General features: G+C 39.4%; 1 protein-coding gene across 6 annotated transcripts in view; it reads right to left on the minus strand.

Moving 5' to 3' along the window:
- LOC119704907 (OTU domain-containing protein 7A-like) overlaps positions 1 to 18,921 on the minus strand; it is a 118,380-nt gene that overhangs the window by 26,957 nt on the left and 72,502 nt on the right. For 5 of the 6 annotated variants that reach the window (XM_038146630.1, XM_038146633.1, XM_038146629.1 and 2 more), the window contains exons 5-8: positions 18,822 to 18,916; positions 17,514 to 17,668; positions 7,157 to 7,339; positions 5,047 to 5,265 (exon numbers count right to left, since the gene is read on the minus strand). In XM_038146630.1, the coding sequence (XP_038002558.1) occupies positions 5,047 to 5,265; positions 7,157 to 7,339; positions 17,514 to 17,668; positions 18,822 to 18,847 (583 nt within the window). In that variant the 5' untranslated portion in view covers positions 18,848 to 18,916. Of the gene's footprint in view, positions 1 to 5,046; positions 5,266 to 7,156; positions 7,340 to 17,513; positions 17,669 to 18,759; positions 18,917 to 18,921 lie in introns of all 6 variants that reach the window. The other variant, XM_038146634.1, reaches the window with a different exon arrangement.

Consider the following 18,921-nt stretch of genomic DNA (forward strand, 5'->3'; position numbering starts at 1 on the left):
TGTAAAGGCAAACACAGAGCAGGAGGGGTAACCATGAACACCCTCTTTACCAAATAAGCTTAAATGTAATGTTAGAAGTCAAAACTGTGAAGATTAGAAATGAGGCAGATAATCTATTCTCTACATGGATCTAGAAAAGAAAAGAGCACCTTTAATTAATTTGCATCTTCCAGTCTCATATGCTGCATTCAATGATGGATTTCCAAGGAGCTAATTGCCTTAATACCATTATGAGCCTTGCTGTCAGTTCCCAAACATAATCGACATCGGCCTCCCACATGCACATGACAGATTACATCAAGGTAATAAAGGAATTTTTCTTTTGTCAAAAGACAGAAGTAATATGTATGTGGTAATCAAGATATGTTACTATAAAGGTAAGTTTATTAAGTAAATAATTTCAATCAGATGGATTGTTTCAACAGCTGATTCTCCTCTCATTTCCCATAGTGTAAATCATTATTAGATCTACTGAAACTAACAGCTACACTACCAGAGAATTAAAATTACACCAAAGCATAGCCCAAGGTATAGTACAGAATGTGGCCTTTCTCTTTAGGGAATACTTACAGAATCACTTATCCATAATTGCTATGTGAAGCATGTTTTACAGACTATAAACCAGAGATGGGTTCTGGAAAAGCCTGGCAAAAGGACAGATAGTTGACAAAGAAATAAGTCATGAAAACTATCACTGCCCAAACCCACACTAAAAGTGGGTAATTCCTGGCACACAGGCTGCCATGTGGTAGCAAACTGGACTGTTAAGTCTTGGTTAAAAGGTCATGGGAGCACTTCTATTAGAAAGAAAGCAAACCGGGGTAATTGTGTAGCATCTCTGGGGATGAGGAAGAGCAGATGATTGACATCTACTCATCAGGGATGAGTAGAGCTGGTACATTTCCCAAGACTTGGCAGGTCTGTAGGTAATGCACAAGTGAATAATTGAATGAATAATGCAATAGGCAGACTTTTTCTCCCCCGGATTCTTGACCGGGAAGCTGGGAAGAAATAGCATCTATATATTTGTACAGGCAGTCTTGCACTTAAGGTTAAACCCCAAAACAGGAGGAAGTTCAAACAACAAATAAATGCCTCTCCATAAATAAGTTTTCATTACAAAATTATAGTGAAGTTTATTTGTAACTACAGGTACTACACATTAGGGGAAAAATAGTGTAGCAATACTTATTATGCATCCCAATTATTTGTTCTGGGTACTAAGAACAATGAAATTAAATTGCAATTAGTACAAATGGGTTAAAAAAACCACACTATAAAGATGCATAGCAGATCAATAAGCACATCTGGTAATCCTCAAATAATTTTAGCAGCTGGTTTGTAAATGCACTACACCTCAGGCTAGGCTTATTGAGTTGTAAATTAAATATGCAATAAAGAAGCTTAATTTAAAGCACTATTAGACAGCCTTTGGAAAGAACAAGATCATTTTTAGCAACTCCTGCATCTCTGAAATAACAACTTGCCACCTGTTTTTAGCAGAATGTTTTGGTGGGATCATATTCAGCAGTAAGTTACACCAAGGTGCTGCATAAAGCCCAGTTAGAATACCTAAAAACAGAAAGACCTTAGGTAGGACTTAAGGAAATAATGACTGGCATTGCTTTGCAGATTAACTAACATCTATTGGTAAGAAATACCAAAGTCTGGTGTTTATGAATCTTCTGAGTAACAGGAGGTTTCTATAAAAGTGATCTTCTGACAAGTGCATCCTGCAAAAAGCGTTTGGGGCTTGGTTAACATCACAAATTATGGCTGACTGAAAAAAACAGCAGGTATGGGTTTATTATTGGATTATAACAAAAAAGTGGTGCATTTTCATCTTTCAGATCTAGTGGTTACAGTGGGTCCCTTTAGGGAAAAAACAGGAAAATTAAGCTTAGATGAAAACTGAGATCAAACATTTCCACAATTTTGGCGGACTGGTTTGGAGGACATGAAGCCCAGGCTTAACATCATATTACTGTTTACTTTGGCTGTAGCTTCCTAGAAAACACCAACATGAGCACAGAAAGAAAAGTGTTTGGAAACAGCTCTTGGACTTTCATACAGTATACTTGTAGCATTTGTATTGAATTATATTTCACCACTGCAATAGAACCGCTTTTTCTTTCAGTTAAAAACACTGTGTTAGTCCAGCCGTTCCTCTGCCTGTACTGTTTTTTAAAACACTACTTCAGTACAGCAGAAGTTTTCATAACATCTCTTTTTGTGTCAACCTGCACATTAACCACACACAGGGGAGCACATGTCTATAATGAAAATCAACTTGCTGCGCAAAATATTTAGAATTATAAAATTGCTTCTGCATAGACTTCATTTAGTATTATCAGTACCTCGAGCCATCCTTTGTTGAAGAACCACAGCAATTCCTGCCCGAGCTCACAAAGATCAGTCTGCCCGTTACTCAGGAGCTGACCTCATTCCAATTCTGGCAATAATCAACAGCTGAGTTTACAAGATGGACAAAACCTCAAAATGCTTTTATGCATGTGATGCATTCTATCCTTTCAGAGGAATATTTAGAAAGCAATCATATTAAGGAGTAAACAATACACTGCAGCAGTGGGGAGTAAGTAAATCACACTGCCTTTGTCTGGGCCTTTTCTTTATCATCTCACAGCACTTTGCAGTAAATTGGGAATTTTGTTCTGAGTTTCCATACAGATAGGATGTAACCAGGACATGCTGTCACATATAGATGTCAAGCTAGCAAAAGTTTAAGCATATAAAAAAAGAACATAAAAACCTTACAGACTTTACAGACACCCAGCTCATATGGCCACTTCAGAACCCACGTGTGACACTGTTAGTGGCAATTCTGCTCTCCCAGTCCAGGTTTTGGGGATAGTAAGCTGTTAGTTCCTAGCAAATTTCCTCTTCCTTTGCCTAATCAGCTTCTTTTGTATTTCTTTTCTCTTGAAATTCATGGTATTATACCCAAGCACACTTCCCTCTTCCTTTAACAACATTCCCAACCTCACCTACAAAAGCTACTGTCCTTAATGGGTTGGTTTGAAATATATTTTAGGCTCTTTGCAGAGAATGCACATCATCTTTTAGGGTTTTTTTATGTCATTGACCAAACCATAGTCAAACTGTTGGTAGGAGACAATAAAATGTCTAATACTATGTGGCTTTCATATTAATTCATTATCTTCATTTTGTACAACAAATAAAATAAAATAGGCAGAAACTGTATATCTTTACATCTATAACAAAGACAAAAGGGTAGTTTCTATGAAGCCTTACATGATTTCTTAAGCAAAATATTTGATCTGTTTAACTTGAAATACAGAAGTGCTCCCCAGGAAGTTCCAGGTTATTTGAATTAAATGCTCACAAAGTAAACTAAGTCTGTGTAGGCTACAAGGACACCAGTGATCAAGACCCTGAGGACTTCAAATGGTCAAACCCTCTCCTTTCCAGGATGCAAGAGGCTCTGGGGATGAAGGTACTTTTCCAGTGTGTATCAAGTTACTGCCCTAATTAATGTGAAGAAAAGAATAAATGATTTGTTCTAATTTTCAGAGGGGTTTGAAAGAGGAATGCTAAGAGGCAGCAAATTTGATAGTTTTTGCAGCCATTTCAAGTTCAAAGCCAGCCAGCTCTGTATGAATTAGAGGATGTCAGCTCTAAATTCACATATTCTCTGATTTTAAGGTCAGAAAGCCTCTGTGATCTTCTAGTTCATACTTGACTCTAAAGGCTGTAATTGCACTGAAGCAGATAGGTCAACAATGGTACTGTTCCAAGGTATATCTTCTGCTATCCCTATGGAATTTGGAGGGTTTGGCAGAGCTGCCAGAGGAAGAATCATCCTACTTTTCCCTGACCTCCTTGGGTTAGCTGGTTCTTAGAGAAACTGGATATATTTTCTTCATAGGTGACTTGCAGTTTTCATGCCTCATAGTTGCCTGGTAGCATTCCTACCTTATTTTACACTGCGATTTCTCCCAGAAAAAGGCCTAAAAGCCTTCTGAACACTGCTTAGGGTTTTTTTGGTTGTTGGTAGGTTTTGTTTCTTTTTCCTTAAGTATGTACTGTATGAGGTTATTATCTAAGTATGTCTGGCTTTTCAATTAACAAAGCCAAAAAAGAGCACATGACAACACCTCCTAAGTACTCAGTGGGACACCAGATTAGCAGAGCTCCTGCCTCAAACCAGAGCTGCACTTTATCAGTTTGGGCTCACACAGGGCACCAGTGTTGGAGAATGAATCTCAGATCAATCCAGCCTTACACAAGCCAGTAGAGCAATCCACACACACAAAAAAAAACCCTGTCTGTTCCATATCCCACAAGCAACCATGAAATCTGATTTGACAACTCTTTTATATCACCAGGCTTGGGCATTTCACTATACAGATGTGTTCATTTCATAGTTCAAGAGCACTCCTGCTGTTTCATAAGGCACCAATACTAATTTCAAATAGATTTCTCCATATCCTTCAAAATTGGCTTAAAACTTTAAACTACTAATAGATGTGAATTAGCATTAATTTTAAATATCTACACTTTTTTCCCCATGGCAATACTGAAGTATTGCTTTAAAATTATATAGTTTCCCATTATAAAAAATAATAAATACATACAATACATATCTAAAAACTATATTCTCAAGCTGCAACAGAACTTGAAGATGTTTCCTTTCACAGTAACTGCAATGTAATTTCCTTGTGAGAACTGGAAGTACCAACTCCCTCTGACCATCCAGACTCACGTCCTTGTCTATTGCATGACTTCCCCACCAGTCCCTTCCTTCGTCTCTCAATTTCTTTGTTTTATTAACAAAATCTGACCATTTTTTCTATAATGTTTTAAAAGAAACAGAGAATTGGGATATGAGTCATTTGGCAAAGAACACAGTAGTTGCATTTACTCTCTGGCTTTTATTTCCCAGGCAGGATGTGCAAGCTCCGGACATGAAGCAGCATTATAAATGCCAACCCAAATGCTGGATTGGCCACCTACTGACACCCCCGGTGGACCCCGCTGCTGACAGACACCTGAGGTGTCACCCACCTGCTTGCTCCAATGCCACCATGGTGGCCTGCTCAATTAAGTCCCTCTCGATGAAGCTCCTGAAGTCCTCACTGTACACGCTCAGGTCTGGCAGCTGGAATGTGTAGATGGGCATCTCCAAAGGGAACTGCTCATTGCTGCAGTCATTTGCTACATGTGAGCGAGCAAGGGAGACTATGGCTGAGCTGGCATGGGAAATCCCTCTGGAAAGACGTTTTTCTGTCGAGAAACCAAAGAGCAGTTACAGCCTGTACCACTGCCTAAAAGGCCAGCAATGCCAAGGCTGGTGAATGCACTGTCATTTCACTAGGAATTTATTCCACGCCTTGTTTGCTACCTTCTTCAGTTTATTTCCCTATTGTGAAAGATTGCTTGTTCCTAATACAGGTCCCTTTGGCAAGCCAGAGAAACTTGACTCTCCTTCTAGTGAAAAAGATCAGCAGTAAAAGTAACAAAATATGGAAGATAAATATTCCTCTAAAATTTTTCCTTGATCTATCTTAAGTTTTCAAAGATCCATTGGAGGAAAAATTTATCAACAGACAGATGATAATCAGTTAATGTTTTGAACTCCTAATTAACGTTTACTTTAACATAACTTATCGCTAATTGTGCTTTTAAGATATCTCAAACTGACTAATGGTTATTTAAAATTAACTTTCTTGCAGTTTGTAAACTTTCATTTCTCTAATGGATCAAAGTCTTTGTAATTCTAAGAGTCAAATTACACTCCCTAAATTATCCTAAAGGGAAGGAGAGGGTAGAAGGTTTGATTTTGCATTTTGTTTCTTCTCCCCGTACATCTCAACTAAATCCCCTAAGAAGGGGCACTGAAGTGCAGGGCAGCACCTCCATGTGACATCCCCTCGCTGCCACTCCATCATCCCTCCCAGCACAGCCCAGCCCTCCCCTGCTGGCTGCATTCTCCACTCCTTGATGCAAACCAAGCTGCTCCTTTCCCTTCTCTGCTCCTCCCTGAACACTCTGTGAGGCTCTCTGACCAGGAGATCCTCAGCTACACACTGAGTTGGCAGCCAAATTCCTGTCAGTCCAGGTGTTCAAAGCCAGACATACCTCACACTACGTACTGCACCCACTAAACATCAGATGGACATTTCAGTGCCAACTGTATCCCAAAGAGGCTGAAGGAATATGGTTTTATCAACTGTGCTGCTTGCTCTTCCTCCCTTTATTTGTATTCAGTGTTTCAAGGAGTCTTAAGAAGCACCACAGTTCCTTTTTTTTGATGGAAGTCAGCAATTTTTAAAAAGCTTTACTGAAACTCCTACTAATGCTATTTCCTGTTTAATAGGAGGGAAGAGCCAGCAGGAGAAGGGAAGCCCTTCTGTTCCTTTTAATGGCTGCACAGAAAGCCATCACCAGGCTACTGCTATTACCTGCCTACATGACAAGCTGTCAGACCTGCAGATTTATTTTGGGGCAAACTACAGCTTTTTGAGAAATTCATAGAAAAAAAATTGCAACCCAACAGTCAGAGAGAAAGCGAGAGAGAGAAATTTGAAATAAAACCCATAAGAGGTTTGCAAAGAAAAAAGCAAATTCTAATGCTTATCATCTTGTCCTGGAAATTAACTGTTAGAGACAGCTGATTAATTTTTCTTAAGGTTTCAATTTCTATTCAGCAGGGGATAGGAGGCAGTTTCTGTGGAACCATAAAAGAATGACATTTTAAAGCTGAAAGTTATTCATAGTCTGCATACACCCTATTCACACACTGTAAGAATGCAAAGAGTGAAATACAGATTTTTAAACCTTTTTGCTTGTTTGTTTCAATAAGCATAGAAAACTATATACAAGAGTGGTCTGTGAGACCCTCTAATTACCTCCTTTCATGAGTACCACAGGACTGCTCAGGGACAACATATTTTACTTTAATCACCCATTAAAAAAACAACTTGCAGAACTGAGGCAGAGATCACAACAACCAAAACATGAAAAATAGGGTGTAGTAGTAACTCTGAGCCCTGTGACAATGACACAGCTCACGCTGCTGGCACATGGCCTCCCACTCTCTGCAGCCAAGCACAGCTCCCAAGCAGACAGGTTGGAGACCCACCTGCTCCCTGAAATCCCACAGAGGAGCTCTTACCTTGGGCGATGTCATCCTGCCTTTGCAGGCAGGGCCTCTCAGCCTTGGTCACCTGGGGAGGCTGCTCTGGCTCCTGTTGCTTGTAAAACCTGCCCTCGTTGAACACCTGGGGCAGGTTGGCCGTGTGCACCTGCCGCAGCTGCTCATAGTCATTCAAAGCTGCTGTCAGGTCCCAGTTCTTGCCTGCAAAACAGCAAAGGAACTCTCAGCTCACCTCTGTCTGGGGAGCAGCTACCCCCACCACCCTCCTGGGATCCCCCCCAGCCTGTGGCATCCCAACACAGCAGCACTGTGGGAAGAAGTGTCAAAGCCAGCTACTACTGAGTAAAAGTCACCATCCACTGCTCTCTCTTCATCCATAAACCCAAAATCTATGACATTGTATCACAGGAGTGATCAAGGCCAGGACTTCCCTAGCTCAGATTCCAATCAAACAGCTCCAGAAATTAGCAATTTAGGATGAACTCTAAATCCCGCTGAGAGGGAGCAATAATTTGCAATTGTGTGGTTGTATTAATAATAAATAATAATTAGGAGCAATGATGGAAAGACAAGAGTGATAGTGTCATAGCCCAAAAGAGTGAGAAACTTCTCTTTCATTTGCAGAACAGCTAAAATGCAAACACAAAATTTTTTAGGTCCCTTTATCTCATACATGAGAGAGAACTTGCTCTCTTAGAGATTTAAAAAGCCTTTCAGAAAGCAGGTAATAAAGGACAGTGTTCTGTAACAAAACCTGCAGTGAGAGACTCAGCCAGTGTGCCTCCATGTCTGTGGGAGCTGCTCGTGGAACCTGTCAGCACAGAATCCTCTAAAGGATTTGCTTCCACCTTCCATTTCAGTATATTGCTCTGACCAGCAACCACAGAATGCAGGCCCATATCCAGATGCACAAGTCTGTTTAGTACAGGTGGTGAAACAGGACTTGGCATTCTCAAAAAAAAAAGATGAAAAACATGTTGAGATGTCTTCCTGCTATTTTCAAAATAATCCTGCTTAAGTTAAGATACAGAGATGTCTACCATTCTCCAAGTACTTATTTCTAACTGGAAAGTTAAAATATTAGATAACAAGAAAGAGAGACCCTACAAGTTACATGAGACTTTCAAAACATTCCACAAGCACTTTTCCTGGCAATTCAAAAGTAACCTGATTCTGACTAATACATGATTTATTACACCATAGAAGGTTGTCATTTTATGTACTTTGAGAAGCTACATTACCTGAGTAGCAGTTAAAGATAACTTACTTGCTTACATCAAGGAGATAAGCTAAATATAGTACAAAGCTGTTTTAAACAGATAGAAGAAAGCCTTTTACTGTTATAGTCATGTCTGTGAAGAAAAAAACCCAAACCAAAGAAGGAAAAAAATAGCACAAACAGCTGGTACCTACAGGGTTGAGCTAAACTACCTCAGCTACACTACCACCTTAGCTAAATTACTAATAAAATTCTGAAAGGAAAATTGGTATCACTGAGCAAAAATGTTATCTAGCTCCTGAGCAGACTATAATATAAGCCACCATATGAGCCATACAGAATTGTTCTGTAATGCTGTAATTGCCTATTAGAAAGTCTGTAGAACAAAATGTAAATTCAGTGAAAATTGTCAGAGATACTGGAACAAGAACTTCAGCTATTGCCAGCATTTGTTCCCTAAAGAACCCACGTGGAGTGAATGGCTGTAATCCAGCCAGGGCTCTGCTCTAACTTTACACACATCCCGACCAAGTTACATGACCCAAACAGGGCCATAAGTGCGTTCCCAAAACTGATCAGTGTTTGGAGTAAGAACTGCTTTTGTTTGGTTCTGGTTTTAAGAGGCACTTTACACATATTTTAAAATTCCTCTTCTCAACCACAAAAACAAAAAATTAAAAAAATAAAGTGAAGGCGACGCTAAGTATAATTCTAGGAAATGTAGCTTTAAACAAATCATTATTATTCTAGTATTGGCAATGCTACAAACTCAGGGCTATGTGACCCCCAGGAACATCCTGGATTCATTGAGTACAGATCCCTAAGCACCAGACCTATAGCAGTGGAACACATACAGCATTTCTCAGGGCATTCCCTGCAGTTCCCCTGCTCAAGATTTTTTCACGTTTAAATTCTAAAGCTAGATTCTAAACAAAAATCCCAGTGCATTTGCTGTAAGTCGCTGCTGTGTGACAGGGCTTTGATGTATGTAAGAGGAAAGCAGAAAATCAGCAGACTCACAGAAATCCTGCTGGCCTCAGTTTTAAGCCAAATGCAATCATCTTATATAAAAGCTCTGTAATAAAAATGACATTGAGCCTTCAGAATGCAGGCTCACAGTGTGTAGCATTTAAAACTGGATTGCACAGTGGCTCTTGAGTTACGTTTCATGGTACATTGTAGCAACTGAACTTCTAATATAGACTTGAAACCTTACAAAAATTAAAATTACTTCACCTAACACAGAAATATTTGATTTTCCAATCTCTTCATATCCCTGGAGTTCTCCTCATCTCCTGAATAGAAACACCAGTTCAGCACCAAAGCCCTAAACTTCAGAAAACCAACACAGGAAATTATTATTGGACTCACTTTCCCTAAATTTGCTGGAGCCTCCAAGCATTGAAATGCAAGAAAAACATTCAACCAAATTAAAGAACATATTCAGCACCTTTCCATCTCCATGAAACAGTTGTTTTGAAAATTAGCCACCCTCACCCACCAGCATAAGTGTTCCCAGCTACCTGTCCACTGGAAAGATGGAAGGTTTCTCCCTTTGCCCCACTCCATTTGGTTTACACTTTAACAAGTAAACACAAATGACAAATCTTTTGTTTTCCCCACTGCCCATAAAAAAAAGAGGAGAATTCATCAGTTTGGGAGAATTAGCAAAGAAAAATCCTAAGTGAAAGTAAAGGAAACTGGAGGCAGCAAAGACAAATAGAGAAAAGAAAGAGAGAACAAAACTAAGGGTTTTATGAAAGACTCTGAGAGAAGAAATACAAATAGGTACAAAAATTTAATGCAGTGCAAAATAAATTTTAAAAATTTAATAAATCTAATAAAATATATTATGTAATTTGGACCACAGGAATAGACTGCAGAAACAAGAGGCAAGCTGGGAACCAATCAGGAAAATTACTAAATTTAGAAATGTCCACAGTAGATGATCTGAACAAGGATTTCTATCAGTGTGACAAGTAGGTGAGAAAGTTTCAGCTGCAAGGTACTGAGGAAATTAGTGGGGCTTCTGGTAGTGGAGATTAACAGAACTAACACTGCCTATCTCTCCTCCTTTAAACATTGCATACTGAAAGCTTTTGAATTTCTAAAACTGTATCTTATTACATCACAAACCAAGTTTTGAGAGACAAAAACCCCCTGAGTTATGCTGGGTTGGAAATGACAAAAATAAATTCATATAGAATGGAAAACAAACACATCCTCCCACCCAAAGCCAACAGGGCATGTCCCTCCTTCCAGTCTTGCCGCTTGTCCAACAAGTGGCACTGGCCCCCTGGTTTGGGGCAGACTGCACAGAGTCCCTCTGGTCCCTAGAGAAAGGAAAGAGGAAGTCTTCTTCTAAGTTCTGTTTGTGTGTGTCTCCCATGTTCTTCTCTGACATCTCCCAGACCCTGCTCCTCACACAACTCCCTTCTCAGTCACATCTCTCATTTTCTTTGCCATCTCCTGCACAGGCCCCCAAGAGAAAGGGCCAGTTTTTCCTACTCCCACAGAAGTTATGCCTGAAGGACAAGTAACAGGCAATTAATTTATTTTTCATAGTTTCATCAATTAATTTAAGTCAAGTAAGAACTTCTGTTGCAATTTGACAGACAAAACCAACACAAGACTATTTTTTAGACGGTCTGCTATTTTCGTTTCACTGTTACTTATCTGATGCACCCCGTTCACTGACTGCTTCTTTGTTTATATGACATATTATTGTATTTAAAAAGGCATTTCAGAGGCATAACAACATTATTTCAGTGCACACAACCACATCAGATAAGCCACTGGCAGCTCTGGATCAGTAACAATTTGATTGCTCCAAACCAGCACCAACACAACAGGTTTGCAGGAAAGGCTTCCAGTTTCAAATGGTCAGAGAACATCAGTCAGCAAAAAAGCTGGAGGAGCACAAAGTTGGTTAGAAAACACAAGTAGTGAAATCATTATCAGGGTGCTGGAACCAAATCAACTCACTGACTGAACAGAAAGAACACTCTTACTGAGCAATTGCTTCCTGAACAGCTACATGTGCTACGTGAGTTAGCAGGTGTGCAATTTAACACCCAAAGGTCTCTGCTTTGAAACCAAGTCCTCAACAAAAAACCCAAAAAAAAACCCCCCGAAACAGTGCAGCTGAGTAGGGAATAGAAGATACACTGTGGCTGAAGGCTGGTACTGATGTGTAAGTGTCAGAGATAGCAAACACCTACATAAAAGGGAAATTCAAAAATAAACACAGCTACACTGTGAAGTTTCTGCCCTAAATAATGGTTCCTTGAATAACAACAGGAGGTATCATAAGCCTGAAGAAAAACCAAAGATTTAGATAAAACAATATATGGTCTAAGTAGCCACTTACCCTCATACTACATTAGCAGAGGGTTAATAAACAAGGTGCTAAAGAACAGCACAACCAGAAGCATTGATAAAATCGTAGACTCCAGGAATGGTTTAGGTTGGAAGGGACCTCAAACATCATTTCATGCCAAACTCCTGCCATAGGCAGGGACACCTTCCACTGTCCTAGGGTGCTCCAAGCCCCATCCAACCTGGCTGTGGACACTTCCAGGGATGGGGCAGCCACAGCTTGCCTGTGCCAGGGCCTCACCACCCTCAGAGGGAAGAGTTTATTCCCCATATCTAATTTAACCCTGTCCTCTTTAGTCTGAAGCCATTCCCTTGTGTTATCACTCGTGCTCCTGTCAAAAGCCCCTCTCCAGCTCTCTTGGAGCCCTTTTAAGTATTGGAAGGTATTCCAAGGTCTTCCCAGAGCCTTCTTTTCTCCAACAGCCCAAGGGTGTCATAGCAAGGGTGCTCCAGTCCTCTGAGCATCTCCATGGCTTCCTCTGGACACGTCCTGAGAGCTACACTGGCGGAGAAAAGCTGGATGCAGCACTCCAAGTGGGGGTGTCACAAGGGCATTCTCCAGTGCTGTAACCCCAGAGCAACAGGATATTATTTAGTCTTTGGGTTTTTTTGTTTTGTACTGTTTTGGCTAAAACATTATAGCTTAGTGGGGTTGTAATAGTTAATAAATCTGTTGTCTTTCACTTCTTAAATCAGGTATAATGAAAACCAAGAGGATTGTATCATTAATTAGTAGGAAAAGCAAACATGCAACTATTACACAGTTCCCTCCCCCCTTCCAAGCTTTCAAATATCCACCTACTCCAATATGTTAAAAGAACATTTGAAAGGTCACCGAAATTCCTGATTTAATGATAAATAAAATGTTGGAAAGGCTGCAATTTGAGATGTGGAGCTAGGAAATATCTAAATAGTGGGAACCACAATGAAAGGCAACTTGCAGCACTAACCTGTAGACAGGACTTCAGCAGGGGAGACGTTCAAAGGGATATGAAACACTGCCTAGAGTGAAACAGGACCAATGAATGCAATGGGATTCAGCCATTATGGGACAACATCAACTGAGAGGGCAACAAGTTAACTTTTAGTTAGAGAAGTATCATCTGAGGAAGGCACTGAGCATCAAGACAGCATCTATGAAATGCACTGCAAGTGTAACCTGAACGCAACAAGAAACACCCCGGGCTAATGCGAAGAAGTCCGTTCTTACAAACCAACTGCTAATAAAGCAATCCTCAAGTTCAGTTCAAATGCAGGCTCTGCTTCCTATTTGGCATGAAGTAGATTAACAAATATTTAGAGGCAAAAGGTAAGAAGAACTTCAGATAGCTTTTTTCCTTCTAAAAATCTAATAAACAAAATTAGAATAAAATTAGACCATATGCTTTAAAACAAGATTTAATTTTGGTCCATGTTCTCAAAGGAAAATAATATAGCAAGGCTGTTTTGTTAACACATGTCTCATTTTCTCCTAGAATGCAAAGTCAATCCAAACTGAACAGGCAGCTGGAAATGACAGTTTTGCTCCCTGTTTAATGAGACATTGGTAGCAGCTCAGCTTCCTCTTCCCATCGCCAAGCCTTCCACAAGAGAACTAAAAAAGGAACCATCTGAGGGAGAGGAATAAGAGACTATTTTTGGGGAGTTGGTTTTGTACACTCAATCACATGACAGCACTGTAAATGTCTCTCTCCCTCTCTATAAATTTATAAAATGCTTTTCTTTGAATTCTGCTTGTATACATTGTTCTTTGAGGAGATGTCTCTGTACTGCAGTTCTGTCTTGTTCCATGGGGTCAGTCACCTTTCCTGCTCACATTTCATGACAGCAAAGCCAATGTCCCAGTTCCTGAGTTCATGTTCAATTATATATCCCTCAATTAAGTGCTGTTTGAAGCTGGAAATAGACAGTAGTTATGTTTATATAATGGTGAAATGCCACATCATTTATATAAATAAGTGAAACCATTTATATAAGTCAAAGGGCAAGTTTGCAGTTAAACATATTATTTTTGAATCAGTTTCTATTATTATTATTTCACAAATCCTCCAGTACCTGATGATTGCCTACACTGTTGGCATTTTAAAGTATTTCATCCTATGCCTTCCCCCTCTATTCCAGGGGTCACTGCCTGCACACCTGCTGCTCCCTGGAAACTGAGCTGCTTTCTCCTGATTTATCAGTGATTTCCAAGTGCATCCACATCTCCAGCCCTGACACTGTGAACTACATACAGTACAACTTGTTTTAAAGATAAAACTATTTTCTTTAATGGTTTCCTTTCTGCCTTAAGCCACATTTTAAGTACATTATATTTAAACCCACCAGCATTACTGTTACTCTATGTGTAAGAGAGCTGGGTGCCAGCCCAGGCTATCCATGAGGGAAAGGGACGTGGCCTCCTTATTCCTGGACCTTCCTTATTCCTTACTATTGGGGAAGTTGGAGTTCACACAGCTGAAGAGAAATCAATTCGCCACCATGCAGAGCTCTCAGTTTATGCTTAAGAACGTTCCCAAAGCTGAGTGAGCCAAACAAGTTTTCCTGGTGACTAGAAGATGCCTTGCACACACAGAGGTGATATCTGGAGAGTCTTGCAGCTGATTTCCTGTTTCCTTGTGACATCGGGCTGCTCCATTTCTGAATTCACTCCTGCCCAAAGCAGGGATACACATGGCTGCCAGCACAGGCTGTTTTTCAAACTGTTTTGCTGAGATTGTTGTTTCTGTCACCTGGGTCACATTTATTGTTAAATTGCTCTGTCAATATTAACCACTCAATTGAAGGGGTTTTTTTAGGCTGTTTTTATAGAAATCAGCAAAGGCTGAGAATGAAAGGCTGAAAAGGCAGACCCAGTGAAGGTTCAAAAAATGTAATCTCTACTCTTCATCACCTCACATACACAAGAATGCTTTCAGTTCTTGAGAGCACATAAACAAGGTAAAAACCTCGGGAAGTGGCAAACAACATCTCAGAGATAGGAAATGAAACATGAAAGACGCAGTAAGTAATCATCCAAAAATGAAAGCAAAGCTAGAAAATAACGTTTCTAAGGAACAAATGGTTTACATGTGTGTATAATCCACTAACACAGAATTGGTACAGCTAATAATACATAATTGAAATTTAGGAATATTAATTTATAATTAATCTGAAATAGCTGTAGGCAGTTTAACAAATATGGAAGTCCAATATTAGACTTTTATACAGATACCAGCCATGAAAAATATTATATAACTATTATTTTTTTAAATCTCTCTGCCTCTTCATTTCAAAAGTAGAATGGACACTTCCTGAAATATTCATGTCAAACACAACCAGCAGAATGTTTTCTGAGATAAAGAGACAAGCAGCTGTGATCAACATAAAGCTTAGCAGAGGAAAACTGCAGGGATTTTACCAGCAGGATAGGCAAAGTATAGAAACATCAAGTGAGCCAACATTTAGGACAGCTTGTGGCAATGTAGAAAATCTATACACAAAGCATAGATTTTTTAGCTATTTGCACAACAGTCAGTGTGTCCTTAAGTCACCCACTTGCTGCTGGGATGAACAACCCATACTGTGCACAACTGTGCTGTGGATGTAGCAGGACATAACCAAAGCAAAACAATTAATATGTTAAAACGATTGGATAAGGAAGCAGAAATTGGTATTCTTGATTATCTACATGATAGTGAAATTGAAGAAATTTCCCCCAGGGATGAAAAAAAGAAACAGCACTGGCTCTAAAAAGGAGGTGTTACTCCATAGGAGCACACTGTGAAAATTCAGTCTGAGCAAGTTATAAAAATAGAATTTTTGAGTGGGTCAGAAAGAACAAAGGGCTATGGGGTGATAGAAGATCTGACCAAAACTTGCGATTTCACGGAAATGAGGCTCTACATAAACCTTTTTTTGGCTCCAAGTTCACTATGACCATCATTTTAGGGCTATGAACAACCAAACCTTGAAAATTTTGGGAAATATTATTGCACACCTGTTTCTGAAGTTTGATTGTAACTCTGGACATCATCATTCCAAGGCCAGGTACAAGGCATTGGCACCACAGGGGGGTGGTTGCTCTTCTGAATATTGTTTATATTATTATTAAGAAGCTACTCCATGGGTTTCAATGCTGTGAGGGTGGCAGTCTCTGTCATGTCTTTTTTAAACAAATGAAAAACCACTCCATCAATTACTGCCTCCCACCACAAGATATGACCAGTGTTAGAAACTGTTACACCAAATGTAGCTACAGCCACAAGTGCTGAAATTGTTGTCTGAGCACATCTTGTTCGGAACTAGCAACAATCCTTTTTAGTTTGAGAAATTCCTGTGTAGGAGGAAATTATTTGGGGCAGATGCATAGTCTATTAGTCTGTCAGAATAATTAGATTGTTTATTGCTTATTTCTTTGTTAGTATGTTCAATGTGAATCTATTCATCTACAGAAATGAGAAGTACAACAATGAGAAACTCTATTTGATATTTATTTAAAAGCATTGCTCTTTATAGAAAAGGAAAAAAGGTAAGTAACTCTTCTGAATGACCTCTGATATGTAGGAACCCTTTGAAATTTTGGCAATGCTCTATCAGCACAAAATCTGACAATCTGTCCTGATATAGCTGAGAAAAATCTTCTCATGCTCTTTTTCTAAAAGACCATCAGACTAAGACAGACTCCAGGCAAGAATGACAAGTTGATCAAATCAGTCAGACAAAACAGACGGCTCTTAAATATAGCAAGCCTATGTTAATATTCCTTGCTAGGCATTCCAAGGTTCTATTTCATGTATTAGACTTGGGAAATGCTGCAGAATTGTGTGCATCTCTGTGTTAATAACCTATCATGTCTTATTACTGAAAAGCCCAGAGTAAAGGAAGAACTTACCGCAAAATGAAAAACTTTCAGCATACATAAAGTGAAGCAGCTCTTGCAAAAAAGAGATACATAAAACGAGGTATACTTTCACATCTGCTGTAGCTGTTCAGTTACTTTGATTTAAGACAATTTCTTTGAGGACATTAAGATTAAAAAAATAAAGCAAACCCCAAATGTCTCAGGGAGCAAGTTCAGTATGGAAGTTTTAAGCCCAGAGAACCACCTTGCAATTTGCAGATATCATCTACTCCTTTCCAACTTTTTCTCATCTTCACAATTATTGTTAGCCCACACGAGAAGAAATTAACAAACCCAACTATTATGAAATTCTCTCAAATATAAATGGTGTCTTTCCATTGATACATCCATCTTTCTCTTAAGCCTACAAACTTAAAACAACTAAAACAAAATTAATAAAGACAGCTATTTTTCTGATACAGCTTCTTAGTTGTATCAGAACTTGTTTTTCAACCTAGACACTTGGCTCCCATGCTGCGAAGTTCAGGTATGCATATTAACCACTTGGACCCAAAAATACCTCTGGTGTCTCTATCACTGTACAGTAAAGCCCTTTCAGACTAAATACAGTGACCTGAGAAACTTTTACAACTACTTTCAGGCAGCTGAATATGAAAATTCAGCTAAAGTCTCCTCCCTTCTCCCACTGGCACGTAAACATATAGGGCTTGACTCTTAGTAACTTAAAACACAGCAATCTAATACTAAGAAGTTTTTAAAGAGTTTTGTTAAAAACACATGCCTTAGTATAATCTATGGTCAGCTTATTACAAGAGTTGTCTTGGTAAAAATACCAAGAAATATCTTTTCTCTTAGACCAGAGCTCTCTTGTTATGACTGGTTCTTGGTTTAAGCAAGCAGTGAGCACAGGAAATGGTTGGGTCCAAAAAGTTTACCTTCTAGTAAGTCTCTTGCCAGACCTGGTTCTGCCCCCGTAGACCGAACAAAGTCTGACAGGACTGCATCCATATCAAGAGTCATGTGATCATTCAGAGGTGCTGCCAGACATGCAGCAGCAGTTGGACTCGCTGGCTGGCTAAAAGGTCTCCATCTGACAAGGAGAAAAAGAAACAGGGTTTAGAATATACTTCTAGGTGACATAAACCACATTTTTCCTCTATTCCCTAAAGAAGACTACTAAAAAAGCTTGCAGCATATTAAAATAAACAGCATTTGTCATCCATCTCTGCCTTAGCCTAGAGCTGCTGGTCACTCACACTGGAAGGTTTTCTCTATTCTAATATTTCACTTTTTTATTGATTTTTTTAATGTGCAGCTCGTAAACAGCTTTGCAACTTGACTCCCATTCAGCTAAATGTAAGATTGGTTTATTAAAAGCACAATCACCAGATCACTGTCACTGCTCATAAAGTGAGGTTTAGCAAGGATTTAAATGTCTAGAGCTCTGCCTTGCTAATACTAACACACACACAGCAGGGCTTAGGATTTGTTCCTTTATTTGCCTTGCAAATACAGCTTCTGTAATTTATAGATTCTCTGCTGTGCTGAGTCTGGCTGGGATGGAGTTTATTTTCTTCTTTCCTTTTCTAGAACTGTGGCTAAACCAATGTTCATAGTAGCTGATATCACAGTAATTTATGAGGTTTATTTGGTTTATTTCCTTTTATTGGTGACCAATGCTGTAGCTGCTGAACAATTTTTACTATGTTTATGAGCAGTCTGTGGAGGACAATCTTACCAGGATGCTCTCCTGGTGGCACAATCACCCAGGGACCTGTTAGAAAGCAGATCATGTTTTGCCCCAAGTGAAATGTGACAATGTCTCGCATGGGAATTTTTCCTGCCAAATCCATGGCCAACAAAAAAATATGTCTGCTCTACTGCATTTTGCATCTTCTTTTCATTCCTGAAAACAGAAACCTTCGCCTTCTAGGTAATGCTCTTTACAAACATAAAATAGAAATTAAAGCAGTCACCACAAGAGGAGTTCATGCTAGGCAAGCTATTAGAACAGCAGGAATTTAAAACAGTCATCCTAAGCATATTTCCATACTTCAACCCTGCCTGCACTGCTGCTGAAATGGTGCAAAGCAAAGAAAACAGGAGGAAATTAAACAATACACAAAGTAAGGAAAAGCATATATTTTACTTTCATGCTGTTATTCACTGGCCAAAGTTTACCTTTGAGCATAAATTGGATTTTTCCTATTGATTCCTCCTCACAGCCTCAGTTGCAACTTTACCTCGTGCCAAGGGTAAGGTCTGGCATGGAGATTTTCTATTGGTAGCAGATGATGTTGGTTGGCTCTTGCTTGCACCACAGCTACAGGGAAATAAACTGTG

This window comes from Motacilla alba, chromosome 10, assembly GCF_015832195.1.
Source record: "Motacilla alba alba isolate MOTALB_02 chromosome 10, Motacilla_alba_V1.0_pri, whole genome shotgun sequence".
NCBI classification, from domain to species: domain Eukaryota; kingdom Metazoa; phylum Chordata; class Aves; order Passeriformes; family Motacillidae; genus Motacilla; species Motacilla alba.